The following is a 21,005-nucleotide window of genomic DNA, read 5'->3' on the forward strand; positions in this document are numbered from 1 at the left end:
ATTAAAAGTACAGAATATGTATGTTCCTGTTAGAATAAAAGGCAAGGCTAACAGGTTTAGTGAGCCTTGGTTATCGAGGGATATTGAGGCACTGGTAAAGAAAAAAAGAGGCACATATCAGGTATAGGCAGTTAGGATCAAATGAGGTGCTTAAGAAGTATAAGAAATGCAAGAGAACCCAAGAGAGAAATCAGGAGGACAAAAAGAGACACGAGGTTACTCTGGCAGACAAGGTGAAAGAGAATCCCAAGGGTTTCTATAGCTACATTAAGAGCAGAAGGGTAGCAAGGGATAAAATAGGTTCACTTGAAGATCAGCGTGGTCATTATGCATGGAGCCGAGAGATGGGGGAGATCTTAAATTAATTTTTGCATCCATATTTACTCTGGAGACAGACACAGAGACTATAGAACTGAGGCAAAAGAGTAGTGAGGTCATGGACAATATCCAGATTATGGAAGAGGAGGTGCTGGCTGCCTTGAAGCAAATTAAGGTGGATAAATCCCTTGGACCTTGTGGGAGACTAGTGCAGGAATTGCAGGAGCCCTGGCAGAGATATTTAAAATGTCCTTAGCCATGGGTGAGGTGCCAGAGGACTAGAGGATAGCCAACGTTGTTCAAGAAAGGCTCTAAGAATAAGCCAGGAAATTACAGGCCAGTGAGCCTGATGTCAGTCGTGGGTATATGATTGGAAGGAATTCTAAGGGACAGGATATATATGTATTTGGATATACAGGGCCTGATTAGGGATAGTCAACATGGCTGCGTGTGTGGCAGGTCATGTCTAACCAATCTTATAGAGTTTTGGGAGGAGGCTACCATGAAGGTCGATGAGGGAAAGGCACTGGATGTTATCTACATGGACTTTAGCAAGGCCTTTGACAAAGTCCCACATGGGAGGCTGGTCCAGAAGGTTAAGTCGCTTGACATTCAGGATGAAGTAGCCAATTGGATTCAACATTGGCTTAGTGGGAGAAACCAGAAAGTGGTAGTAGACGGTTGTCTCTCTGACTGGAGGCCTGTGATTAGTGGTGTGCTGCAGGGATCGGTGTTGGGTCCGTTGTTGTATATATCATCTATATTAATGAGTTAGATGATAATGTGGTAAACTGGATTAGCAAATTTGCAATGACACCAAGATTGGGAGCGTAGTGGAAAGCGAGGAAGGCTGTCAAAGCTTGCAAAGCGATCTTGACCAGCTAGGAAAATGAGCTGAAAAATGGCTGATGGAATTTAATGCAGACAAGTGCGAGGTGATGCACTTTGGGAGGACAAACCACGGTAGAACTTACACAGTGAATGGTAGGGCTCTGATGTGTGCAGTAGAACAGAGAGACCTGGGAATACAGGTCCATAGTTCCTTGAAAGTGGTGTCACAAGTAGATAGGGTCATAAAGAGAGCTTTTAGCACTTTGACCTTCATAAATCAGGGCATTGAGTATGTTATGTTGAAGTTGTACAAGACGTTGGTGAAGCCAAATTTAGAGTATTGTGTGCAGTTCTGGTCACCTACCTACAGGAAAGATATCAATAAGCTTGAAAGAGTGCAGAGAAAATTTACAAGGATTTTGCTGGGACTTGAGGACCTGAGTTATAGGGAAAGGTCGAATAGGTTAGGACTTTATTCCCTGTAGCGCAAGAGAATGAGGGGAGATCTTATAGAGGTATATAAAATTGTGAGGGGTATAGATAGGGTGAATACATGCAGGCTTTTTCCCCTCAGGTTGGGCGAGACTAGAACTAGAGAACATATTAGGGTGAAAGATGAAATATATAAGGGGAATCTGAGGGGGAACTACTTCACTCAGAGGGTGGTGCAAGTGTGGAATGAGCTGCCAGTGGATGTGGTAGATGCGGGTTCAATTGTAACATTTAAGATAGGTACATGGATGGGAGGGGTTTGGAGGGATATGGTCTGGGTGCAGGTAGATGGGACAAGGCAGAAGATCAGGTCAGCATGGACTAGATGGGCTGAAGGGCCTGTTTCTGTGCTGTAGTGCTCTATGACTCTAAGAGAAAAAAATATCGCATTGAATCACATGATGACATATTTTTAACAGAATACCACTCATGTATGCATAAGGTAGGTTTTAAAGCTTCTCAGAGGTGGATAGGTAGAGAGGTTTTGGAAGGAAGTTCCACTTATTCAGTTCAGCTGCCTTGCTGGAACAATTAAATCCAGAACTGGAAAAGTGCAAATCTCGTAGGGTTATAGAGATGGGGAAAGCTAAGATGATGGAGGGATTTAAAACAAGATGAGGATTTTAAAACTGTGGCATTACTAAACTGGGAGCCTGTGAGAGTCAGCAAACACAGACTATGGGTTCATAGTACATGCTATGAGTTAAGGCACAGGGAGCAGAGTTTAGGATGAGCTCAAACCTACTGAAAGTTGGATGCCAGTTAATGTTCACACACCCACTATCACTTACCTGTAATGGTGCTGTGTGAAATAACAATCAGCAAAAGATGTGTAATCCCAGTAGGTCCATGATACTAACCTGCTGAGGTGTCGACATGGAGAAGCAGAGTATCAGCAGCAGTAAGCAGGTTGGCCCCTCCAAACATTCGAGAAGATTACAGCTGATCCAAGCTTAGTCTCAGTACTACCTTCTCCACTTCTCCCCATACTCCTTGGCTTCCTAAATCCTAATGCTATGTTGAACTTTCACTGGGAAATTATAGATTTAGTCTTGTGTTCTGTGGTGTTGTAAACATAACATCAGTGATGATGTCACTTTTAAGTTGCAGTCTAATATAATTTATTATGAATAAGAAATGCCTACTTTTATGCACTTTTATGGCCTAGGATGTTTATATTTTGTCCAACAAATGTGGGGTGACCACAGGGTTAACATTTCAGGCCAATAATCTTTCATCAGGACTGGGAGAAGTTAGGAGTTTATAGGTTAGAAGTTAGAAATAGGTAAGTTTGAAGTTGCAGAGAAAGCGGTGGAGAGGTGATAGCACTGAGACCAAGAGAGGTTGAATAACACAAGTGGTGGCGTCTGCTGAAGGAGGAGATAAAGGCTTTAGAATAACAAAAAAATGACTGAAGCAGGTGTAAATAGGAAGAGACAAATGAAATCGGAAATACCAGGCGTGAAAGAAAACAATGCTGGAATGTGAGCTGCAAGACTGGAAAGGCTAATAATCTGAAATTGTTGAAATTAATGTCAAGTCCTAAAGGCTGTAACATACCTAATTGGAAAATACAATAGTATTCTTTGAACTTGGCTGTGTTGGAACATTGTAAGGGTTCAAAGACAGAGGTTTGGATGGGAGTGGGATGGAAAATTAAAATGCAATGCAACTGTAAGTTCAGGAACAGCCTCTAGGAGTAAATGGAGGTGTTCTGCAAAGTATCATCTGATCTGCATTTTAGGAAATCACATCATGAGCACCAAATGCTATACATAAAATCATTAGTCACTGAGGACCAAAGAGTATTGAGAAACATGATACTTGAAAGAAAGTGCCCAGTGCTTGTAGACAATACTGGATGCTTGCAGGCTTTCCTGGCTCAGACTGATGGAGTGCATACTTCAAGATGAGTTACCAACAGAGCACAGCCTTTGGCAGACTAAGAACTACTGTGATGCAAAGGAAGGCCAAAGATGGTTTACAGTAACAAGTTCAAACAAGGTCTCAAGAAATTCAGCAACTCAGAAAAGTCAGGTCAAGGCTGGAGCTCTATGGGAAGGTGTGAGATGTATCACTTGCACATCACTGCCAAGCGCTACTGACTGACATTGTTGAATCTCATTTAATTTGTCAAGATAATGGACAGCCTTCACAGTTGATGAATAACCGTCTCAGAGATCTAACTTTTGATCAATTTGTTCTAATTAAATATTGTGTGAATCACCTGGTTTCCAATGAACTGAATGTGCCTATGTGTGAGAAAATGTCTACTGATTGGATGTTCACAACGTTCTTGTTAAAGAGTTCAGTTATTTCCAGTGTCATGCTTGCATTCGCATAGTAGGAGATGTGCAAAGATCAGTATGAAAGAAGGGGCTGCATTTTTCACCTGTCCTTTGGAAATCTGTGGACTTCTATTACAGCAAATCATTGTCTCCTGAATAGATCCAGACTTCCTGCCTCCACTGTCCACCCTGGAAAATTATTCCAAGTGTCAATCGTGTTTTGCACGAGGAAATATTTCCTGGCACCAGCTCCAAATCATCTCTTTGTGTATACCTATCCTACTGTCGTGGCTTGCATTTAAACAGAGCATGAAACAAATCATCATCCAAAAAGTATTAATGACTCCCACTCCATCTGAGTAACTGATCATTTGTCCCCAAAGTTGGACCCTGTTCGTGGGTCAGGGACATTTGCAGCTAATGTTAAATCAAGGAAGGAGAAGCAAGAGGTTGTTAGATTGCAGTAGAATCCTACAGTGGTTTTGGAATTACTTCAGAATTGGAATCATTTCAGAGAAAGATTTTGCAAACATTAAATAAAAGTGACAAATAGTCCCAATTCCAAATGGGCTTTTTTTTTAGAAAGTCAACTGGCTTTCCAATATGTTGTGAACCCCAGTTCAGCAAAAGAAATCCTCAATACTGAAACTTTCTTGAATTATTTTTACAACATACATGTTTGACACTGAAAGTGCATGCATCTGTCATTTAGTTTGATCCAAAATTACTTATGTTGTTGATACTCAGTGGGTTCAGCTTCTAACCAAGTGCATTAAATAACTGTAAGAGGGAGCTGAAGATGACACAAAGACTGGAGAAGTACTAAGTAGTGCAGATGGGAGCAGACAGTTACGGCAGGCCATTGAGTAAATGGTTGGGTAAAACAATAGCAGATGGAGATCAATATAGGTCATTCACCTTGGCTGTGAGAAAGACAAATGGGAACATTTTCTAAATTACAGAAGAATTAATGTGGAAGCAAAGGGCTTCATACAGCCTTAAAGCTAGAACTAGTGCACAGGTAAATAAAAGACTGGCAAAATATTGTGTCAATGAGTAGTGCTGCTTGAGTTATACAGAACCTTGATTAGACCCGATCTGAAGCACTGCAATTAAGATTCTCTACTTCAGGAAAATTATGTGCGTCTCGGACTACAGCACCGATTCTCTGGAATGATACTAGGGTTTAAAAATCTTGAGGACAGATTGATAGACTATTCCCTTTATTAGAATATTCTTTGACCGTCCAGGTGTTAGTATAGCACGAGCTTTTGACAGGATAGACAGAAATTATTTCCTCCGAAGGGTCCACAATCTTAAAATTAGAGTTAGGCTATTTAAGACCCAAGAGCTTTATCCACCTGATGGATAGTGGAGAATGCTGCTCCATCCAGGAGTGTTTGGATGCTTGGCCAGCTTCTCCCAATGCAGAACAATTTACATTGGCAACATGAGGGGGATGTTCCATTTAAAAGATAAAGAGTTGTTCTATGTGATGTAGGCTCTGCTTCACATATAACATCAGACCTGTACAATTTTCCATGGAAAACTGTGCATGAGACCATTTTGAACACAGAAGTCACAAAAGGATGACAGTCCCCTACAGAAATGAATAATTTACTTCTAATGAGTTGCAAATAAATAAAATCAGTAGGCCTTCTACAACCAAACAATTCATTTGGAATTTTTCACTTGTGTGGCATCAATATTTTGAATAATAGGTAACACAAGGTAAATTCCAATAGACAGTGCTTGTAAAAATATAATTTTACCATTCAGCACTAAAATTTGATAATACAAGGATATGCTTTTAATGTTAAAAAATAAAACAAGAATTATGCAAATGAAATTCCAACACTTGCTCTATCTTTTTAAATGTCATTGCCTTGCACTTCTGAGGTTTTTCCAATTAAAAGAACATTGTTTGGATGCAATCTAAATCTGACAATTAGCAGCCATAGAATGGCTGAACTCCCGACAGACGTGAAGAATTGTTTTCTTCTCAGCAAAGTGGAAACTAATCTGCTGGATGTCAGCTATGGCAAACACGAGGATTTGTCTGCTGCTCTTATTTCTTGCTTTTGTAAGTGCTTTTGCTGTGAACTCTCATTTTTCTATGCACATCAGATGGAAGCTTCATTGTCGTCTTCTTTTCTGTGGAAGTTTCAATGGCATTTGGTTTCCATAAAACTAGCTGAGAGTCTTCCCCACACGTCAGCAGAGAATTATCCTCAGAATCCCAGTAGAAGGCACGAACTGTAGCTGAGTGTCCATCACGTAGTGAATACATGTGGGCAAGGGCACCAGCTTCACACTTCAAGAAGTGAAGCTTCCCCATATGGCTACCGCCCAATACAAACAATCTATCGGCTTTCTTGTGGTAAAAGCCTCCAATCAGGTAATCCAGGTTGCCACTGTCTAATTTCAAGCTCTTTCTGGCATCCTGCATTTTAATGAGTGTGATGGGCTCATCGTTATGGAGATGGGCAAGATCCCACAGAAAGAAACCTTCATCATGGGTCAAGCAAAAAATCTGCTCCTGCTGCTTACCAGACCAACCAATGAAACTGACTGAAGAATCAGAGTTGCAAGTTGCAAGGAGAGCATCGTCTTCCGTTTCTTGGCTGATGTCAAAAACGTTGACTAACCCATCTGTTGACCCTGATGCCACCATGTTGGGATTTGAGGGATGGAAACGGACTTGCGTGATGTCATTGTTGTGGGTCTCCGAATAAACCCCGAGAGGTTCCTGACCTCCAGGACTATCAGTGTTTGTCCCACTTCGAGCATCCCAGAAAACCAAGTAAACATCTTCCGCAATCTTTTCCGTTCCAGCACAGATAACCAAATCGTTACAGCTAATATCAAAGCTGATAAATGCATTATTAGGATAGCCTTTATAAATCTGCACTGCCTCTGCGCTAGATAAACGCACATCCCAGCACTTCAGTGTCCCATCACACGATGCAGAGAATAGGAAATGGCTGTTGGTTTGTGCAAATCTTATCCCACTAATAGGAGCAGAATGGCCCTGGAACTGTTGAACCAGAGCCAGAGTCTGTTTATTGTATACACGGATACAGTGGTTGGAACACGAAACAGCAACTAGTTGACTATTTTGATCAATGGGTGATTTTATGCAGTCAATATCCAGCAGGTAGGTTAAATTTTCAGTTTTCTGCGTCGACCGTTTGGCAATGCACAGGTCACGAAACCACCGCTCAATCTCCTCCATGGGTGAACTTATCCCTCCACGATCTTAATGGTGAGAGGCAATGAGATAAATAAGCACACAAGTAGAATAGACAAGCTCCATCTTGTCCAACCTATTTTTGTGGCACAAAGCACATTTTTGGCACTGTTCTCCAAATCCTCAACTCAAAATTTGATGCATTCTGTAGTTGACCCAATGGTTCAAATTTCTAACTCTGGAGTGTTAAGACTAAGAAAGTCACTGTTGATCCACAAAATAAAGGTTAAATTTGAAATCCACTGTTCTTAATGAAATCAATCAATGCACTGCAATTTTTCCTCACAGTGCACTCGATGGCAGTCAAAATTTCTGAGTGATTTTTCCAATCTGACACTCAGAAACACAACAGCTTTTATAATAATTCTTACAATCACTCCAATAAAAAAACATTGGGAATTCAGTTTCAGACCAGATGAAATATGTTGTTCAGCCAGGAGTTAATAAAACCTCAACTAAAATATTACCTTCAGGTTCCACTGGTTCAGAGATGTCCTGAACTAGATTACACTGTTCAGTCGAACACAAAAGGCCTTATTTTTCTTTGTAATATTTCCAAAGCTGTGACTCACAATATGCTGATAATTTTCATCATTTCCAGCTTGGAACTAAAGAATGCTTTCATATATTTGGTAGAATAAAAACCCAAGGCTAAGTAAGAAATATTTACAAAAACAAAAAAAGGATGGTGGTTTGGCGTTGCCTAACTTTAGATTATATTATTGGGCAATCAATATTAGATATTTAATTTTTTTGTTTACAAGATTCAGATGTAATTCAACACCCCAAATGGGTACACCTTGAGTCCCAATCAGTACTTGAATTTTCATTAGTTTCTATTTTAGGAGCTCCACTCCCTTTTGCACTTACCAAATTAAGTAAACATATGATTAACCCAATTGTTAAACATACAATACGAATATGGTTTCAATTTCATAAATTTTTTGATAGATTAAATTTATTCAGTCCAAGTCCCATTCAATGTAATTTTTTCTTTCATCCATCCAGAGTTGACTCAGCTTTTTCCATAAGGAAAAGGAAGGGAATAGTATGTTTTTGTGATCTATTCATTGATAACTGTTTTTCATCTTTTGAACAATTGTCTAACAAATACAATTTGCCTAGATCACACTTTTTTCAATATTTGCAAATTAGAAATTTTTAAAAAGCTACTATACCCTCTTTTCCCACACCTTACAAAACTGAAATTACGGAAAAAATTTTTGGTTTTAATCCTTGTCAGAAGGGCTTGATAGCAATAATTTATGATTTAATTATGAAAATTCATTCAGAACCACTGGACAAAGTTAAGAATGAATGAGAAAGTGAACTCCAGACATCTATACCTACAGAGACTTGGAAGAAAATTCTTCATTTAGTTAATACATCTTCAATGTGTGCCAGACATTCTTTGATACAGTTTAAGGTAGTTCACAGGACCCATATGTCAAAAGATAAGCTAGCTCGTTTTTATCAACATATAAATCCTATATGTGACAGATGTAAATTGAATGTGGCTTCTTTGACACATATGTTTTGGTCCTGTCCTCCTTTGGAAAAATATTGGGAAGATATTTTTAACATTATTTCAAACGTATTGAAGATTGATTTACAACCTCATCCTATCACTGCAATTTTTGGTTTACCAAGGATAGAATCTGGCCATCTATCTGCCTCCGCTAACCGTATGATTGCCTTTGTTACATTAATGGCCAAACGATCCATTTTGCTTAAATGGAAGGATCCAATACCCCCTACTACTTTTCAATGGTTCTCTCAAACTATATCGTGTTTAAACTTGGAAAAAATTAGGAGTGGTACGGTTGATCCTTCGCTTAAATTTGAGGAAGTTTGGAGTCCATTTATTCAATATTTTCACATGCTATAGATCCCCTTATAATAACCTTTCAATTTAGAGGAACAGAGTTGAGGACATAATATTGCTCTGTTTCTATTGAGAAATTTTAGTCCAGTTTTTTTTTCTGCTTTTTTAATTTTTTTTTTCCTTTAGCTTAGTTTGGTTTGATATATTGTTTATAATTTTTCTTATTGTTTTGGGGATTTTATTTTCTTTCTTTTATATTTTATAATAAATCTTTTTCTTTTAAATTATATTCATTCACTAACAGATCGTTGGATCTACAGATTTTTTTTATACTTTATTGTTCTTTATGATTATCCATGTCATGATTGCTCCCCTGATCTCTTTGTATTACATCTATAAACATTGATATATTAATCTGTATTAATTTGAAAACTAATAAAAAGGTTGAAAAGGAAAGGAAGATTAACTACTACCAACTACCCCCTTAGTCTGTTACAAACAGCTCCTTGACCCCCTAACAATTGTAAGGAGATTGTCATGGACATTTCCCTCAATAGAAGCTGCCTGACCCACTAAGTTCCTCCAGCATTTTGTGTGTTCTTCCAGATTTCCAGCATTACAGTCTTTCCTTTGTCTCCAAGGATGATGATGATGTTGATGAATTCCACAATCTGTCCATGTGCCAACCCTGGGCTTGGTCCCTATCTCAATGTTCAAAGGACACTTTGCCCCATCCCTGGTCCCCATCTCAATAACTGAAACAGGTTCTTTGGTCTACCATGTCCATGCCAACCATCAAGTACTCATCTACACTAATCCCATTTACCATACACCAAGGTGAAAAACACTATGATGCTGGAGAAACTCAGCAGCTCAGGCAGCATCCATGAAGAAAAGCAGGCAGTCAACTTTTCAGGTCAGGACCCTTCTTCAGGACTGAAGATAGGAAAAGGGGAAGCCCACTATATTGGAGGAAAAAGCAGAGCAGTGATAGGTGGACAAAAGAAGGGAGGCAGGGTGGGCACAGGGTGGTGATAGGTGGATGCAGGTAAGAGATAGTGATAGACAGGTGTGGGGGAGGAGAGGGGAGCAGATCCACTGGGGGATGGGTCAGAGGTAAGGAGGGAAAAAAGAAAAACAAAAGTGGTTAGAAAAAATAGAGATAGGCTAGGAAAGGGAAGAAAAGAAGAGGCATGGTTGTGGGTGTGGGTGTTGGGATTACTTAAAGTGGGAGAATTTAATACTCATGCCATTAGGCTGCAAGGTTCCAAGATGGAAAACGAGGTGCTGTTCCTCCAGTTTGCACTTGGAATTCTCCTGGCAGTGGAGGAGGCCGAGGACTGACATATCGGTGATAGTGTGGGAGGGGGAGTTGAAGTGACTGGCAACTGGGAGATGCAGGTCGAGATTACTGACAGAGTGCAGGTGTTCTACGAAACGGTCATCTAGTCTGTGTTTGGCCTCACCAATGTAGAGGAGGCCACACTTGGAGCACTGAATGCAGTAGATGATATGAAGAGAGGAGCAGGTGTGTGTAAGATAGCTAACGCAAGGGTTAACGACTGGCAGTGTAAGGGTTAATAGTATGCTTTTTTTAAGTATGATTCTCACTGTGAAAGGATTTTCAAGGTAAAGAATGATCTCATTATGGTGTGATTTAGTTATGTCTAGTTTTAATAGCAGGTGCAAGTGGGAAGAGGTAGTTTTTTTTACCTATATCTTATTATGTTTGAAACTTTATGTAAACAATTGCCTGTGTAAGAGTAGTTTCTCACCTAGCTTTCCCACAAAAAAGGGTATAAAAATACGCTGTAGCCAAGCATTCTTTGAGTGGGTTTCAGTATAGAGTTAGAGTTACATGATTTACTCTGTCTGTATTTTCCCACTCCTGCTAGCAAAAGCTAATAAAGCATTTATCGCAAGTTCTTTGGTTCTGCTGTTGTCTGATTCTTTCCAGAAGTGCGGGTCAACTTTGACAGGTGAATCTCTGCCTCACCTGAAAAGACTGTTTGGGTCCCTGGATGGAGGTGGTTTAGGGGCAGGTGTTGCACCTATAGCGGGGGCAGTGGAAAGTTCCCCAGGTGGGAGCGGGATGGGTGGGGGGGGGGGGGGGGGGGGGGGGGGGAGTGAAATAGGGAGTCGTGAAGAGAGCGGTCCCTGTGAAAGGCAGAAAGGGGTGGGGAGGGGAAGATATGCTTGGTAGTGGGGTCCCATTGGAGATGGCGGAAGTGGCGAGGACAAGAGGGACCCTATCCCTGTTGGGTCTGGGAGGGATGGGGATGAGAGCAGAGGTGCGAGAAAATGGCAGAGATACGGGTGTGAGCTCTCTTGACCACAGTCGGTGGGGGGGGGGTGGTGTGCGGGGGAAGCCCCGGTTAGAAAAGAAGTTGGACATTTCCGATGTCCTGGAGTGGAATGTCTCATCAAGGGAGCAGATGAAGAAGGCTCCTGACCCGAAACGTTGACCGCCTGCTTTTCTCCACAGATGCTGCCTGGCCTGCTGAGTTCCTCCAGCATCAGTGTTTTTCCATCTAGATTCCAGCATCTGCAGTCCTATTTCTCTACCATACACCAAGGTGTGCTTTAATACTCCCCAGGGCTGACCACTCATTGTGTCCTCCTACCTGTATGGGTCCTCTCAAAGTACATCACCCTGCACTTATCAGATTTAGACTCCATCTGCCCATCTCACCAACTGGTCATCCTGTAGCTTACCACCATCCTCACTATCAACAACAAATTTCGTGTTGACTGCAAACTTATTAATCATATGGTAGAGGCAGGCACAACAACGTATTTAAAAGACATTTAAACAGGTACATGGATGGAAAAGTTTCGGAGGGATATGGGGCAAATGCAGGCAAATTGGACTAGCTAGGATTGACGTCTTGGTCGGCATGGACCTGTTTCCGTGCTATACAAGATATCTTTATTAATCACACGTACATCGAAATACACAGCGAAATGCATCTTTTGCGTAGAGTGTTCTGGGGGCAGCCCGCAAGTGTCGCCACACTTCCAGTGGCAAAAGAGCATGCCCACAACTTCCTAACCCATACGTCTTTGGAATGTGGGAGGAAACTGGAGCAACCACAGAAAATCCATGCAGACACAGGGAGAACGTACAAACTCCTTACAGACAGCTGCTGGAATTGAACTTGGGTTACTGGCACTGTAATACCGTTACACTAACTGCTACGACTCTATGACGTCCGATACAATATTCATCAAGAGACACTACACCCCATCCCTGGTCCCAGCCTAGACTCTATTTCCTTCCCAATTCTGGGAAAGCAGCTCCCAGCAGAACCACTGCAAATTCTGGCTGATGTCCTTCTCCTCCCATTAATAACCTCACCCCCTCCCTTCCATCCCTCCACCCTTTAACCTTGCAGACATGAGGCTCCTAGCTCCACACCACGTGGAGCAACACACACACACACACACACACTGCTGGAGGAACTCAGCAGATCAGGCAGCATCTATGGAGTTTCGTGCCGAGACCCTTCATTGGGAATGGCAATGGGTGAGCACATGGTCAGAGAGCAGCAGGAATCACAAGAGGGGGAGCAGTGAGCGAGGACCTCACAGAACTCTTGAAGAGAGGAGGAGAACTTCTTCAGGGTAGGCATACCCCGAAGAGACTTCGCAGTGGGGCAGCAAAATAGAGACAGAAGAGAGACTGCAAATGCTGGAAATCTAGAGCAACAACACACAAAATGCTGGAGGAACACAGCAGGTCAGGCAGCATCTCTGGAGGGAAATAAACAGGTCCATGCCGACCAAGAGTCAATCCCAACTGTGCGCTTACCCCCATCTCCCTCTGAACCTTTTCCATCCATGTACCTCGCTAAGCGTCTTTTAACGATGTAATTGGACCCCTCTCTACCATGTGATTAGTAAGTTTACAGATAACACCAAATTTGTTCTGGTTGATAGTGAGGACGGTGGCAACCTCCTGCATTTTGTGTGCGTTGCTCCAGATCTCCAGTACCTGCAGTCCCTCTTGTGCCTCCACACAGCGCGGCCTGGGCTCGCTCTACCGCCGGCCGAGCCTCGCTCACCATGTGCCCGGATCAGCCGTCCGCTCGGCGGAGCCGCTCCATTTCCGGGGACGAGCGGCGCCGAGGCCGAACTCTGGCTTGAACGGGAGGCCGCTGAAGGCCGCGGGGCCCGGTGGTCGCCACCTCCCCTCGCCGCCCGGGGCATCGCAGGACCCGCGAACGGTCACCTACCAGCTACTGAAGGGACTCCAGACCATCACTCCCACGTCCCACAAGGACCTCCACCTCTTCCCTTGTATTAAAGGGGCGGGGAGCAAACACCCACCAGGTATTAAAGGGCCTCCAGACACTCAGTACCCACCTCTTAAAGCAACAGTGACATCTTCCCTTGTAATTTTCTTATTCCAAAATAAACTTTACTCATCATAAAACAACCCATATACAACCATAAAACAGTGCAAACCTTTACATTGGTGTGCAGATCAATCATTAGTGTTACCTTTTTATATATAAAAAACAGCACTGATGCCACACCATGTGGCTCCCTGGGGTGATACCCCAATCCCATATTTACAATATTTAAGGGGCTTCCTCGCCTGACCCCGCCCCTCCCTCTCCAGTGGCAGCACCCGAAACTCTAGTCCTTCCTCACCGAGCCCTTGCGTTGGCTGCGCCCAGCTTCAGTGCGTCCCTCAGCACGTACTCCTGCAGCCTGGAATGTGCCAGTCGGCAGCATTCCCCTACGGACATCTCGCAGTGCTGGGAGACCAACAAGTTTCGGGCAGACCAAAGGGCGTCTTTCACTGCATTGATGACCTTCCAGCAGCAGTTGATGTCCATCTCTGTGTGTGTCCCCTGGAACAGCCCGTAGATCAGAGTAGGGCAGGGACCAGGGGCATGTACTCCCCTTGTACTAAAGGGACAACAGGCACCCACTCCCCATGTATCAAAAGGGACCACGAGAATTCACTCCCCATGTTCTCAAAGGACTGCAACCTCTTCCCTTGTATTAAAGGGGCCAGGAGCACTCGTATTAAAAGGACCACGGACATCCACTCCCCATGTATTAAAGGGACTGTGTTGAAGGAACCACAAGCATTTACTCCCCTTGTATTAAAGGGGCTGGGAGCAGACATTTACCAGGTATAAAATGGCCTTTAAACAATCATTAAAAGGACAGCAACCTCTTCCTTGTATTAAAGAGGGCAGGAAGTAAACAAACCCCATTCCCCCCCATCCCCAGGTATTAAAAGACCCCAACCCATGCATTAAAAGGAACCACAAGCACTCGCTTCCCATGATTTAAAGGGGACTGCGGTCTCTCTTGTGTTTTAAAGGGACATTTACTTCTCCTGTAGTACAATGATCAGCAGTCTGAAAGGCCTTCCAACTGCTGCAGAACAAGGTGACCCCTGAAACAGATGAAATCTCAACTAGAGGTCCCCCTCTAAGACACACTACACTGTCCTGGAAATATATCACATTTCCAAATCCTGAAACTTTCCACCTGAGAGGACTATGCAAGTGTCAGCACATATAAACTGCAGTGCCTTAAAATGGTGATTCACCAGCACCAGGAAGGACAATAAACGGTTGCATCAAATATCCACATCCTTTGAGTGAATGAAAATAACTAAGTAGGTTAGGATGGACCTGGTGTCAAATTTGGTTCAAATGGAATGTCAGGTGGTTGGTATTTTCTTGTAAAATAATGAATCTCAAGAACAGGTTACTGCTTGTGTGAGCTGTCTCAATCTTAAGGTTAGGGTGAAGGGTAAACCTGGCAAGTTCAGGGAACCTTAGCTGACAAGGGATATTGAGGCTGTGGGAGAGAAAAAGAAGGAAGCATACATTGGGTTAGGAGGTTGGGGACGAGTGAATCCCTTGATAACTATAAAAAGATTAAGAATACTCTCAAGAGGGAAATTAGGAGGGCAAAGAGAGGGTGTGAGATGGATCTGGCAGGTACGGTTAAGGAAAATCCCAAGAGGTTCTATAGATATATTAAGAGTAAAAGGGTGGCCAGGGAAAGAGTAGGTCCCTTAGAAATCAGCAGGGCTGTCTATGTCTCGAGCTGCAGGAGATGGGTTGGATTTTTAATGAATATTTCTCAATGGTGTTTACTGAGGAGAAAATCATGGTTGCTCAAGAGATAAGGGAAACTAGTGGAGATGTTTCAGAGGAAATTCATATTACCAGGGAGGAGGTATTTGCAGCCTTACATCGCATTAAGGTGGATAAATCCCCAGGGTCTGACCAAGTGCATCCTTGGACCTGTGGGAGGCTAGAGAAGAAATTGCAGGGGTCCTTGCGGAGATGTTTGCTTCATCGTTAGCCACTGGTGAAATTCCTGAAGACTGGAAGGTAGCTAATGTTGTTCCATTGCTTAAGAAGGGTAGCAAGGAACTACAGGCCAGTCAGCCTGACATCAGTAGTGGGGAAGTTACTGGAGGGAATTCTGAGGGACAGGATCTACCAGCATTTGGATAGATAGCATGCGATCAGGTAGAGTCAGCATGGCTGTGTGTGCGGATGGTCATGCTTGACAAACCTTTTAAAGTTTTTTTTTTAAAGAGGTAACCAAAAAGATAGATGAGGGTAGGGCAGTGGATGTTGTCTATTTGGACTTTGGCAACACCTTCGACAAGGTCCCGCGTGGTAGCTGGTCTAGAAGGTTAGGTCCTATGGAATTAGGTGGATTCAAAGTTGGCTCAGAGGTAGGAAGCAGAGGGTGGTGGTTGAAGGCTGTTTCTCAGATTGGAGGCCGGTGACTAGTGGTGTGCCACAGGGGTTGGTTTTGAGACCCTTATTCATTATCTATATAAATGATTTGGATGCGAATGCACAAAGCTTGATCAGTCAGTTTGCAGATGACACAAAATTAGGAGGTGTTGTTGATAGTGAAGAAGGTTATCGTAGATTACAGGGGGATCTTGATCAGTTAGGGAAGTGGGCCAAGGAGTGGCAAATGGATTTCAATACAGATAAGTGTGAAGTGATGCATTTTGGAAAGTCAAACCAGTGAAGGACTTGTACAATGAATGGTAGGGCACTAGGCAGTGTAATGGAACAGAGGGAGCGAGGAGAACAAGTGCATAGTTTGTTGAAAGCGGCGTCACAGGTAGACAGGGTGGTGAAGAAGGTTTTTTAGCACGCTGGCCTTCAGCAGTCAGGGCACTGAGTATAGGAGTTGGAACATTATGTTGCAGTTGTAATAAGTCATGGGTGAGGCTGCACTGAGAGTACAGTGTACCTGTTACAGTAAAAACATGGTTAAACTGGAGAGTGCAGAAAAGATTTGAGGATGTTGCCAGGACTAGAGGGCCTGAGTTGCAGGGAGAGGTTGGCCAGGCTAGGTCTTTATTCCTTGGAACGTAGGAGACTGAAGGGGCGACCTTATAGAAGTGTTTAAAATTATGAGAGGAATAGATAAGGTGGATGGTAACAGTCTTTTCCCCAGGGTAGGGGAGTCCAAAACCAGAGGGCATAGATTTAGGGTGAGAGGGGAAAGATTTAAAAGGGAACTGAGGGGAAACTTTTTCCACGTAGAGGGTGATGAGTATATGAACCGAACTGCCAGAGGAAGTGGTTGAGGCAGGTACAACAGTATCAGTTAAGAAGCACTTGGATAGATACATGGAAGGGCAGGACTTAGAGAGATATGGGCCGAATGCAGGAAATTGGGACTACCTAGGTGGGCACCATCATTGGTGTGGACTCATTGGGCTGAAGGGTCTGTATCCATGATATAATCACTCTGTGACTCTATCTGCGGAATCATTTAAAGCAAGATGTGTTAAATCTGGTGCAAAGATCACCTTGTACACAAGGTAGATACTCCAAAGAGCTTTTAGCATCACATGGATCTTGAATGAATAAGCAGGTCACAAAGGAATTATCTCCCCCCCTTAATTAACCTCACCAAAGAAATCAAAAGGTTTTGTGGAGAGTGCATATATTATGCTACACAAGGCATTGCAAATTTGTACTTTGACTGGATGAGACACTGCTTCTGTCTGTAGCATTCATATCTGTAGCAAGAATGGCTGATCCTCCCCCTCCCTAGTTCCTTGGTAGTGTAGTAGTTATCATAACGCTATTACAGCACCAGCGACCCGGGTTCAATTCCGGTCACTGTCTGTAAGGAGTTTGTACATTCTCCCCGTGACTGCGTGGGTTTCCTCCCACATTCCAAAAACGTACAGGTTAGGAAGCTATGGGCATGCTATGTTGGTGCCAGAAGTGTGGCGACACTTGCGGGCTGCCCCCAGAACACTCTACGCAAAAGATGCATTTCACTGTGTTTGGATGTACATGTGACTAATAAAGATATCAAATCTTATTTGGTATCATTTAATGGCAAAGATCACCTAATTTAGCAGTAATCTAAACTGGGACTTCCAAGTTTGTATAAAGAACTTTCATTCTGATTAACGTAATTATCAACTTAGCCACATGGGCCATTAATAATTTTAATGGTTAGTCAAGCTAAAAACATTTTGACTCTTTGATTAGTCACAGTTCCAATTTCAAGTGTCCTTTTTATACACCTTGAGAATTTGCAATATTTCATTTGATTTAAAATAGTCTTGCTATTTGTTCCAAGGTAAATATTGCTTTGCTGAATACTCCCTGTAACATTGTCACTTGCCAGGTGAGGGCACCCTTGCTTCCCATTTCTTTAAAAGAATGAATTGGATTTCTATAGTGCCCTTCACAATCTCATGGTCCACAAGGGACTTGCATTCAGAGAAGTTCTTGAAATATTATCATTGTTGTAATGGAAGAGCTAACACTAAGCACATAAGATAGCAGTGAAGTAAATTACTAGATTGCCTCTTGGGTCCTTTCCATTTGCATCATTGGGAAGGTGGGGTTTAGGTTTAACATCATACCCATAGAACAACAGTGTGGAGCATCCCCAGCACTGAAATAGAACACTAACCTATTTATGTGCTTGAGTTCCTGGAGCTGACAAACTCAGCTATGACTTAGGTGAAAGATGCTGCCATTGAACTACAGTAGATATCAGTTATTTTCGATAGATCAACCTTGTGTTTGGGGACCAGCATGTTAATATTCTATATCATCTGTCACAGAATTATATATTATTGAAAATCATAGAAGTATTTTTTATTTATAAACTTCCAGAGGTTTAGGCTATGTAGTGTAATTATGAACAATGTAACAATGTTACCCCCCAAAAACCTGAATTTCCTGTCTATTTTCTAAAGATAAGCTATGAATCAAAAAGATTGCTTTTCTGATGCTCCTTGCAGACAAACTTCTGTTCCAGCAAGTCAAGGTGCTTGGAGTGCAACATTTCATTCCCATCCCAATTTTTAAATCACCCAGGCTCTTTACTCTGCCCTTACAAATCGCAACCTAAATCACTACTTCATGTAGTAGAATAACAGTTTGATGGTTTTCCACATCACTTCTAACCATCGTGTGATTTCTCACTGATTGATTGAATAAAGGCAACCATTTGACAAGTATTCAAATTAATCTCATAGGATTCTTGAGAGAGAGTGCAAGAGCGAGACCGAGACAGAGATAATATACCCAGCAATCTGGCTTGGATTCAGACCTCAAGAGCTAAAAAGGTACTGTACCAAGCCCCTCTCCCCAACTCGTTTCCTGGAGCTTCATTTCATAATATTCATGAAATTTTCTCCAAGAAGCATTCAGCTTGTTTTCAGTTTATGAAATGGGTTAAACAAAGTCAGTAACATTTAATTAATTTTAAGTGATCATGTGTTTTTTTTTTACATACATAGTACAAGATCACAGATTATCTTTGAATGTGTGCAAAATGTGTTTCCATTCATTGAGTTTATGTGGATAGAAGATACAGTTGTGATGTGTCCAGGCATCAGATGACTATACACATTATGTGCAAATGCACACATTCTGTAGAGTGGAGTAACATGGGGTAGTACTGCATCCCAGAAAGTGAGGTTCACCATTGTGCACTTTAACCAGCTATAATCTAAACTTTGACAGAATTCCAAACCTGCAAAATGAAGTACATGTATAATCACAAGATTTGTCTTTCCATTGTTAATTCCATAATCTGTGGAAAATATCAGTATTGACCCTGCCATAAGTTTTAAAATCTTTATCTAGATGTCTTAGTCTTCAATTTAAACAGATATTAGATATCCGAACCAGCACAAAAAAAACACATTATAAATGTCTGAAAAGCCATTGTAACAAGAATAATGTTGCAAACCATTACAGGAATAAAGTTGTTATTTGTCATGTCAAAATATTAATTGCCATGATTATTTGAAAATTGTAACTGTGATATGTGATGCCATACTGTTCCTTCCTTCCTTCTGAGGAAACACATGTAGAATATGCAAGATTTGACAGGAAAGTTATTTTGTCAGATATCACTTGGGGAAGGTCTACATCTTACAAACATTACCACCACTGGTTTTTGCAAAATGTCTTTAAAATATTTCATGAGAAAATATGTTTTGCAAGCACTGAAGGATCATTGGCCCATAATGACCCCTCACATAGGTTTATCTAAAAAGGCTTAACAAGCTTCCAAACATTATTGTCCAAAAAAAACATGCCTGCACTTATCCTTGGTTTCACATTAACATCTGTTCAGCTTCCTGCAAGACTTCTCAGAAAATAATGGAACATTTTTAAAAAACATTTTAGACTGGTAGTTTAAAATGAATTAAAATACGTAATAACTAAGGAGGCAGATTTTATCTGCTTTATTTATTCTTACAAAATATAATCAATTCCAGAAAGTGGAAAGCTACTTGGAAAAACATTAATTGCCTTCTGAATCAAGTTCTTCTGAATTAATTTACTACTTCAAGCATTACTGAAAACACAGGCATTAATAGGCAAGTGTGCATGGGTTAGGATTAGTATACATTTCACCAATAAAAGATAGAGGTTCCATTACACTACTGAATAATTGTTCATTAGACTTATTACTGTTTAGTCTTGAAGATAGCATTTATATTTAATAAGGAAACTTACAAACATAAAATTGCAGTACATGTAGTTTATGTGGACAAGGTCCCATATGGGAGACAGGCCCAGAATGTTAGGGCCCATGGGATCCAGGGCAGGTTGGTAAATTGGATCCAAAATTGACTTGGCGATAGGAGACAGAGGGTGATAGTAGAGGGTTATTTTTTCCTTATTGTGCATCTGTGACTAGTGGTGTTCCACAGGGATTGATACTGGGACCCTTTCTGTTTGTAGTATATGTGAATGATTTGGATGTAGGTCACATGATCAGTAAGTTCACAGATGACACAAAGATTGGTGGAGTTGTTGATAGTGTGGACAGTTACCTCAGGCTACAGGGTGATATCAATTTGTTGGGGAAATGAGCTGAGATGAAATCTGGATAATTGTGACATGATGCATTTAGGGAGTACCAATGAGACTAGGACATATGCCATGAATAATAGGGTCCTAGGGAGTATTGAGGAACAGAGGGACCTTGGAATGCAAGTCCAAAGATCTTGGAAGGTGGTGGTGCAGGTAGATAGCGCTGTTAAGAAGGCCTATGGGATGCTGTCCTTCATTTGGGCATTGTATACAAGAGAGATTAATGCTTCAACTTTGTAAAACCTTGGTCAGACATCAGCTGGAATACTGCATGCAGTTGTGATCTTCACACTGTAGGAAAGATGTGATAGCACTGGAGAGGGTACAGAGGAGATTCACTAGGCTGTCGCCTAGGATGGAGGGCTTTAATACAGGAGACGCTGCATATGTTTTCCTAGTAGCAGAGGAAGTTAAGGGCAGGTATCATTGAGGAATAGGAAACTATTCCCCATATCAGGGATGAATAAAACTAGAGGACATAGATTTAGAGTAAGAACCAAGAGTTTTAGAGTGGACATGAGGGGGACCTAAAGATTCTTATTTCCTTGTGGCATAACATTCAGCCCATCCAGTCTATGCTAGTTCTCAGAGCATTCCCATCAATCCAATTTTCCCACTTGCATCCC

The 21,005-nt window shown here is 41.9% G+C and overlaps 1 protein-coding gene across 3 annotated transcripts; it reads right to left on the reverse strand.

Moving 5' to 3' along the window:
* Nucleotides 1-5,158: 5,158 nt before the first annotated feature.
* On the reverse strand, nucleotides 5,159-13,336 carry wdr89 (WD repeat domain 89). Of its 3 annotated transcripts, none has more exons than XM_052012847.1 (2): nucleotides 13,240-13,336; nucleotides 5,159-7,187 (listed from the first exon to the last, which is right to left on the reverse strand). In XM_052012847.1, the coding sequence occupies exon 2, from the start codon at nucleotides 7,162-7,164 to the stop codon at nucleotides 5,998-6,000; it is 1,167 nt and encodes a 388-aa protein (XP_051868807.1). In that variant the 5' UTR covers nucleotides 7,165-7,187; nucleotides 13,240-13,336; the 3' UTR covers nucleotides 5,159-5,997. The 3 variants fall into 3 exon arrangements, with proteins under 3 accessions (XP_051868807.1, XP_051868788.1, XP_051868798.1); XM_052012828.1 differs by having other exon boundaries at nucleotides 13,069-13,312; XM_052012838.1 differs by lacking the exon at nucleotides 13,240-13,336 and adding an exon at nucleotides 12,999-13,195.
* Between the last annotated feature and the right edge of the window lie 7,669 nt (nucleotides 13,337-21,005).

This window comes from Pristis pectinata, chromosome 1, assembly GCF_009764475.1.
Source record: "Pristis pectinata isolate sPriPec2 chromosome 1, sPriPec2.1.pri, whole genome shotgun sequence".
NCBI classification, from domain to species: Eukaryota; Metazoa; Chordata; class Chondrichthyes; order Rhinopristiformes; family Pristidae; genus Pristis; species Pristis pectinata.

Coding starts and splice junctions, on each gene's coding strand:
- wdr89 (XM_052012828.1), bottom strand. CDS start 13,213: ATGCCCCGGGCGGCGAGGGGAGGTGGCGACCACCGGGCCCCGCGGCCT. Junction 7,188..13,068: donor ACGGCTGATCCGGGCACATG/GTGAGCGAGGCT, acceptor CTCACCATTAAG/ATCGTGGAGGGATAAGTTCA.